General features: G+C 40.7%; 2 protein-coding genes across 4 annotated transcripts in view; both read left to right on the top strand.

Moving 5' to 3' along the window:
• LOC146473652 (uncharacterized) lies at nt 1–5390 on the top strand. The gene is made up of 4 exons (XM_085118075.1): nt 1–250; nt 1464–1561; nt 2733–3716; nt 5074–5390. The coding sequence occupies exons 1-4, from the start codon at nt 1–3 to the stop codon at nt 5308–5310; spliced, it is 1569 nt and encodes a 522-aa protein (XP_084974201.1). The 3' UTR covers nt 5311–5390.
• Nucleotides 5391–7409: 2019 nt separating this feature from the next.
• The window catches only part of LOC146473650 (uncharacterized), a 55001-nt gene continuing 53939 nt past the window's right edge, over nt 7410–8471 (top strand). For all 3 annotated transcript variants that reach the window (XM_085118354.1, XM_085118349.1, XM_085118355.1), the window contains exon 1: nt 7410–7676. In XM_085118354.1, coding sequence (XP_084974480.1) covers nt 7454–7676 — 223 coding nt within the window. In that variant the 5' untranslated portion in view covers nt 7410–7453. The remainder of the gene's footprint in view (nt 7677–8471) is intronic.

Genomic DNA, 8471 nt, shown 5'->3' with positions numbered 1-8471 from the left:
ATGGCTGCCAATGGCTGTTATACAGAAAGAAATGCGGCTGGTTCAGTGGTTGTTCGAACATTCGATGAGATTTGTGACATCATCCCGACAAGTATTTCTCGTAGTGTACTTGTAACGGGCTTCCAAGCGTCAACAACACCGGAAGATCTAATTATTCATTTCCAGCGTAAGAGGAATGGCGGTGGCGATATCGAAAGCATTGCAGTCAGTAAAAGAGGAATCGCTGTTATAACTTTCGATAAACGTGAAGGTGAGATAGGTTGGTATCTTTCTGGCCAACTGGCGCAGATGTTTTAAGGTAAAACTTGGCTTTATTTCTCGCAAATGACGGCCATGTTTGAATTTATAGATCCCTATTAACATAATATATGAGTTACAGAGCTCAATAATCAATTTTAAATAGTCTTAACATTGCATTTGAGAAACATATTTATTAGTACTATTCTGACCAGTAGTTACTTGATGAAGATAATCAAATAATATTATTTATTAAACAAGAAGCTGTTTAATACCAGCGGAAACTCGCGGCGGGCCATATTTGACCGCGTGGTGCGTAAGCCTACGATCTTTTAGCAGTGATAACCTCCAGCATAGCTAACTTCCCCAAATCGATAGATACAGAGTTATAGTGAGGCAATAGGTAACCACCAGATAGAATTGCATTATTTGCAGTACGAATGAAATACAGAAAACTACATTTGTTAAGTAGAATACCTTGTGCTTCATACGGATGATTTAATTCACGGGCTTTAATCCTTACGTTTTCACCTTTGATCTGGAGACAGAAACCATTTGTACATTGATTATTTTTCAATACTAATCGTGAGTCAGGTATGTATCTGTGTGAGCCCGGGTCATGATGAGACGTCTGATGACGCTAAAAAATCGCAATTTCCGGTATGATCATCGTGAAGACTACATTCAAATGTTCGGCTATGCTTTCTACCAAATCTTGTGGTGATCACTGGCATTGTATTAAAACGCAAACTTTTGCAAGCGTTTTCCGTCACCATTGTTCAAGTCCGGATATTTACAGGTTTGGACAGAAATGATTTAAAGTAGTAATTAATATTTTCCGAGATAGTTCTCTTTATGAATGCTTAAGTCTTATTTCTAGTCATTTGTGTTGCATCTGCCATCTTGTATGTGACACGTCATCTGGCCATAAACAAAGTCTTATGGATTATCTCTTGGACAATCGCGAGACACACACACTCAAAATAATAATAATAATAATAGTAATAATAATACTACTAATAATAATAATTTTAATAATAATAATAATAATAATAATAATAATAATAATAATAATAAATAAATAAATAAATAAAAAAGAACGCGACCGAGAACTTAACTCGGCGCCTCACGGCCCGAGTAAAGAGGGATAATTTGCCACAGCTGCTGTTGTTTAATTTTGTCATTAATAATTCTTTTTATATATATTTTTTCTTGTCTACTTCTAGTTGCGACATCAGTTGTACTGCATAGGCAGGAGTTTGATGGAAAGGTTTTAATAACAATAGAACCATATTTGCAAGCCGTGTTGGAGAATCAACGCGATGTAAGAGTTTTTATATTTCTGTTTGGGCCTTATGTTTTATTTGCTTTCAGTTTCACAAAAGGGCCACCGTTTTATTAGATGCCGCGCACTGAAGCTTGGATGTCCACGGCGATATTTTTCCCATCGCCCATTTATCTCTCATGAAATTGCGACGGTGGGACACTTAAAAAAAATGAAACAGTGTAATGTTAATGAGACTAATTGGAGTCCAGTTCGGTCTATATCTGTGATGATAAACACTACATAGAATTTTTGGTATACGGTCCGTTATTCAGGTCATAAACAGTCAGTACACATTTGAGGAAATGTAGTGACAAAACACTTTCGCCTTGATCGCATCCACCTTCTTTTCCCACCAGTCAATGTTGTTCAGCCAACCTACCCATTTTTCTTTCTATTTTCGTGTGCTTCATTCACACTGTGCTCATTATGTGTCTGTAGTTTCCAGACTCAGAGGATTAAGTCTATCGGATGAACATGCAGTTTGAATCAACTGTCGAATTTTAAGAACCGTGCCTCTTTTTGCTACTGCGCATCTTGGAATGGTCCTATTAGCTAGGTCACATGACCAAGAAAGTGTAACGGCATCGTTGTCATGGAACTTATTTTCTTGGAATTGTCTTTTAACACACAAATGTTATTTTTCCCTTTTAATTGCGAACTTGGCAAGATATAACCATCTAGACCCCTGTCTCTCTTCCTGTTCGTGTGTATAGCTCCCTTTTTTTTTTGAAATGCCAGATGTAGACTGGCCATTTCAGCTTGGCCCATACAAATTCCCTTCTAGCTCTAATGATTGGTTTGGAATCGTTAACAGTGTCTGTACAGAGGCTTTAGCTACCCAGACATGTACAGTGTCGCGATCCGCACCTATGTAGAGTAAGAATAACCATCTTCTCTTGGTTCAGTGTAGTATGTAACAAATGCACGATGTTGGAACTGAGTACGCGGTGCGGTAATCTCTTACTCAGAGGGTGGGTTCTTATAGTATGTCAGAACGGACAAAAAATAATTACATTATTTTTTTTTATCATGTGTAGGGTTTTTGTTATGCTTTGATGGAGATATTGAGTACAGAAATTGTTTGACGTACTTTTCGATGTTTTTGATACTAGTATATTCACGTTAAACTACTTTTAGATGAAATAAAATTGATACATTTTTATTTCAGTCTGCGGAGACACACGGTACATCCACTAAGCAAGAAAGGCTGCAAAGTAAGCTTGCGCAAATGCGTCGACGACTTGATGATGAAACACGTTTACGTAACATGAGAGAGCGGGAATTAAGGGACAGGGAAAAAACTGTTGACCAACTACAGGGGACAGTAGCACAAGAGCGACAAGCAAGATCTAGCCTTCATGAGGAAATAAGGCAAGCGAGAATTGCTTGTACTGAGATGCAACAAAAGCTTAGTGAGCTGCGGTGTCGTTTGGAACAAGAACAACGACAGAAGGAAGCTTTGGAAGAAAGGCTGAGAGGCTTTGAACTTCAAATGGAAGAAGAAAACAGACGTCATTTATCTGCTGAAAGAGAATTGCAGTCAGCCGTGTCTGCAGCAGAAGAGGCAGTAGCTGAGTACCAGAGTCGTCAGTCACGTGACTGGATCATTCAACGGGAGGAGATTGTATTAAGCGAAGACATTTTAGGGCAAGGGGCCTGGGGCAGTGTGCGCAAGGGCGTATTTCGTGGTTGCCAGGTTGCTGTAAAAGAAATCCACAAACTCATCCTGTCTGATTACAATCGCAGACTTTTTGAACGTGAGATGAGCATTGCGTCCCGTTGCCGCCATCCAAATCTCTTACAGTTTATTGGTGCCACAAACGACGATAACAGTCCCTTGTTCGTTACTGAATTACTTGACACAAGTTTACGACACGTCTTACATCAGCGTGCTTTAAATCACGAGGAAATAATCATCCTTGCGCTGGATACCGCAAAAGGATTAAACTACCTCCATCTTAGTAAGCCGCGAACAATCATGCATCGAGACATCAGCAGTGCGAATGTGTTGCTATGGAGACGAGAAGAGTCATGGAGAGGCAAGCTGTCTGACTACGGAGCCGCAAATTTCATGCGTCAGAGCATGACAGTGAACCCAGGAGCAATAATATATGCTGCCCCCGAGGTATTTACTCCTCAACAAACATCTAAGGTAAAGGAGATCTTCCTGGTTTGAACATCAGTAAATATGAGAAAAGTTGAGAGATATATATTTAGATATGGAAAAGAAAATCACAATGGATTATCCTCGGTTTTGAGGGCGGGTTTTCCATGAATGCATTTGCATGTTATCCTTAGCTGTAAGAGATTAAAATAGTCAGTTGCCGCCAAGCGCGGGGAAACACGTGCGAGCAAGTTAAGATTTATTGTGCTCCTCATTCGTTGAGAAAGTACGTGGCATCCGTTTTGCTAATCAAACAGTGAGCACAATAAGGCAAACCAAAGTACACATGAATTAATTTTGACACCAATTAAAAAACTCTCTATACAAAGGTCATTGGTTGAACGAGAAAATAAACGTGAAATTGTTTAAACACTTGTCATTGAACAAGTACTGTGCTACCTTATTGATCTGTCATTCGCGCGATTAACTCTCGTTGATTGGCTCTTTTAAATTCCTACATATTTCATTATGCCCAGACGGTAATCCACTCTTATGCCGAACCTCGGCTAATTGATGAATTCAGTAAGTTTGACCTGAGTCCGACAAGTAAGAGCGGCGCCACGGTCTGAATCAGTTTGGTGCAACAAACATCCTTAAAAGTTCGACAAGGTCTGCCACATCATGCGACACTGGAGCGGCAGTTGATTCATACGCCGCGTCTCTCATGTGCCGAACCTAATGCTTTAAATTCGTTATTGTTTTACGGCGCCTGTTATATGCTCAAAGCACCATAGCGGTACAAGTCACGCCGGCGTGAAGTTTTAACCGTGAAATAAGGCCAAACGTGACTATTGCTTGACCCGCCCTTGCGGCCCTTTAACCCACCCTTTTGGATTTCAATTCAAGAGGCTTTGTGCCTTGTTTAGAGGAAATTACTGGCATAAATCTGCCTTAGCTGCTGTTTTCATCCTGAGACGAGATTTAGAATTTCCAAGTAAAAATAATCGATGAAGGTTTTATTTTCTTATTGTATTGCTACCTAGCAACTAAACCAGACCAGCCTTGTGAATAAGGGGGTTAGTTTCTAAAGAAATTGTAGTGCTGTGTCGATGGGGGAGTGGAAAGGAATGTTTGGTCAGTTATAAGGTAATTTCGCCACAGTCAAGAGATCGGAGTGCTGATGTTTCGAGCGTTAGCCTTCGTCAGAGCGAATCCAAAGATTCGTAGAGAATTTGTGTTTTTGCAACTGGGTGAATATTGTTTGCTTCTTTTCAGCAAGATTTAGTGAATTAGGTTAGACAGAAAGTACGCCGTCTGAATCATTCGTCGCTCTTAAGTAAATCAGGTTCGCACAAGAGAGGTGTCTGGGCCAGCGTAACGTTAATGCTATGTTCTGTTCCACCAGGTAGACGTGTATAGTTTCGGTGTGCTGTTGTGTGAAATGTGCTCTGGAGAGTTACCGGATCCCGAAAGGCTCCTCAATCAGATAGGCCGAGCTACTGGTGGTCTGCGAAGGCTCATTCGACGGTGCGTTGAAAGGAACCCTAAAGCACGCCCCACTATGGGTGACGCAATACGTGAGTTGGAAGAACTCCGTAAACCAAGTGTGCATAGTCTCTTGAGAAGACTTTTTAAGAGGTGACAACAGCAAACGATGAATGGAATAATCCGCATACGGACGAATGAGTGAATGGATGAGAGATATTTTTAGAGCTGTGATTGGTACTGGCATATAAGCATTGCACTTTTTTAGGCGCTCCGAGAAATAAAAAAAGTACAATTAGCAAAACTGAAGTTCCTAAATCAATTTACAACATATGTGATGTAATTAGTAAGCAATTGCAAATAAAACACATATCAACGTATGCTTAACAAACATCATATCCCATATTTCCTTAAAAACTTTCTGGCGATGATTACTGGCACTAATATTTCAAAAAGTGGATAACTGTATCGTCTGAAAAATCGCTATCTTTCAAACATGATATGTGCAAAAATTTCTGTTTAACCCAGTACATCTTGAACAAATGTTTGCTATCGCAGTGTTTGTAGAATTAGGGCCTGGGGCGCTTTCTATTCAGTCGGGCAAAATTTTTGGTTTGATATTGGAAAGGAATTCCTTCCATTTGTTCCAAACTTGCAATCTCATTCTTAGATTAAAAAAAAAACTTAGGTGATGGCGAAACGATGGCACAAGAAGACAACAAAATAGAATTTTGTGCAACTGGAACGGTAGATGTTGGAACGGAAAAAGTTCCGTATTTCCGAAGATTGTCCGTTTGTCCCGGAAAATTTTCGTTTGATTCGTGCGTCCATTTTGCATTGCAACCGGTTGCACGGACATTAATTCTGGCCTAAGTAGATAGGACAGATAGCGCTCAAGTTTGGTTCACACTTGTGAGACAAGCGTAAGCAGAAACACCAGCACAAGAAAAGAAAACCTTTGTGAACTAGCATGAGACCCCCAGCGCTTTTGATTTTGTCGTGTTTATGCTTATAGTTCTCATCTCAAACTAGTTCCTACTGTTGAAATTATAAGCACTTATACTCAAATTAGACAGAAACGATTAGAAAATATTTTGTTACTAATCCTTGACAATCACATTACACAACATTAGAACCGTGAGAACGGCGCGATAGGCGGGGGATACAGAAGGATATGGAAGCAGAAAACATTTACAATTCCGAACGATTTCATCTTGGTAACCTTTGTTGTGCGATGTCAGATGGTTTAGAGTTAATGAGGTGAAAAACAATAAGCAAGGGACCGCACAACGAAAATGCTGCAAGTGTAGGCAGGACCTGTAAAAGATCTAATCATGCAGCCAAAAATATAAATGACTGAAATTTCTGCAAGGCTGATCGGACCGCGCAGAAAATAACACGACAGCCTGACAGACCTTGACATGATAGAGACCAAACCGAGAATCAACAGAATGCAGCAACCGTGGACAGCTGTTTCGAGCTGGTTGGCTCTCGTCAGCACGGTAGCACAGCAAAAAGTAGAACAACTAACGCGAGTCGAGTGGTCTACCAAATGCACGTGGTAGTGATTTCGGATGAACCCAAATTCAGACATCCGTCCACGTCATAGCGCGTGACTACGAACAAATGAACAAACGAACTGAAATATCATGTCGCTTTCGCAATAAGTTAAATGAGAAAAGCAAAGATGTGTCTTGGACGATTAAATAGAATTTCGCTAGAAGCTTTCAGTTGCGTGGTGTAAAAGTTCTTGATCTAAGAGTTGAGAGGTTTGAAAACAGAATTTGTCTGCCATTTTACAGCGTACGTATTCACTGACAATTCGCCCTGTCCAACTTTATGAACATCGAAAAGCTGCGATATATTACGCTAAAAGTATAAAAAAGCGCACACGTTCAAAAATCCTGACAAATGAGTTGACAGTTTGAGGTTCGTTTTCTTCCTTGATACTCTGATTGTTACTCAAAACAGTGTCTCAGGAGGTCTGTTCACTAAAGGGTCTGCTTCTGCTTAGGAGAGGTACAAGAGGTTATAAATGTATAGATTAAAATTCAACAGGTTATAAATGTAGATGTAAATTCAGTAGAGAAATCCACTGGAGGAGGTTCAACTATAAACTGCTTGTCGTTCTTTGGCACGGTTATCGGTTCCAGTCTCCCGTCTTTCGATTTGTGAGAAACAGCTGGCGCATTTGAATGAGCGCGAGGCACCATGGAAACTTGAAATCCTTTGCTTGCTAATTTGCATAAAGAGAAAGGTGTCTAGTAGACTAGTACGAGGCGAGGTGAATTTGAAACAAAATGACCAGCTTATTAGACAAAATCGTGTCTCGTGGGCCCAAACTAAAGGTTCTTACCAAAGACCAAGCGGCAAGGAGTGTAGTAGTGCAGAATATTCCACCAAACGCTGCAGCCGATAGCATTGTTATTCATTTTCAACGGCAAAAGAATGGCGGAGGAGAGGTCGATCACGTACACATTCCCCAGAAAGGAACGGCTGTCATCACTTTTGAAAGCAGTGAAGGTTTGTCTGTTGATCTCAAATTGTATGATCAGTTATTTGGACGAATGTTACTCAGGATTTTTTCATTGTAATGTGTTAGGTTTTTCACCATGAAGTGACTTCCGGCTTCGTGGTGATCGGTCGGTAACAAGCCCCGAAATTGAACGTACAAAACCCAACTGTTTTTTCACTCCGGATATCTTCTTTACTTTCTGCTTTAAAACAACAGGGAAACGATTTTACTGAAGCAAATTTCAAAACTCTACAAAACAGCGGCAGAAACCTGTAAAATTTCGAATCCCGATGCAAGTTGGAAAGTGGTGGTGGTGGTGATGGCGGGGGAGGTGTGTGTGTGTGGGGGGGATGATTAATTATTCAGAGAGTTGGGGGGGAGGGTTGAGAGATGCACTCAGAACATGACCAGCTTCCAGTTGGCTTGATAGCTCAGTTGGTACAGCACTGCACCGGCATCGCAGAGGTATTGGGTTCGAATCCCGTTCAAGCCTGAATTTTTTTCAGGTTTTTCGCTACAGTCTGGTTATAAATAAAAATAAATGCTTTGTTTATAGTGGAAATGCACTTAGCTACCCAAAGCTAGTTTACAGGCATTCCACTCAGAAATAACAGGAAACAAATAATAATCAAATCAAACATAACATGTTAAAAATCCCAACTGGCAGGAGGCAAACCAGCTGGCTATTTACAAGCGTGGCCGAGGTGGGACTTGAACCCGGGACCTCCGGATTTCAAGTCCGGCACCCTTACTACTGGGCCACACCGCCTCCTTAAACCGTAGATAACTGCGAGGATCTTTTT

The sequence above is a fragment of the Pavona decussata genome, unplaced genomic scaffold, assembly GCF_977016875.1.
Source record: "Pavona decussata unplaced genomic scaffold, jaPavDecu1.1 SCAFFOLD_93, whole genome shotgun sequence".
Classification (NCBI taxonomy): domain Eukaryota; kingdom Metazoa; phylum Cnidaria; class Anthozoa; order Scleractinia; family Agariciidae; genus Pavona; species Pavona decussata.
This window is presented reverse-complemented; position numbering and strand designations above follow the sequence as displayed.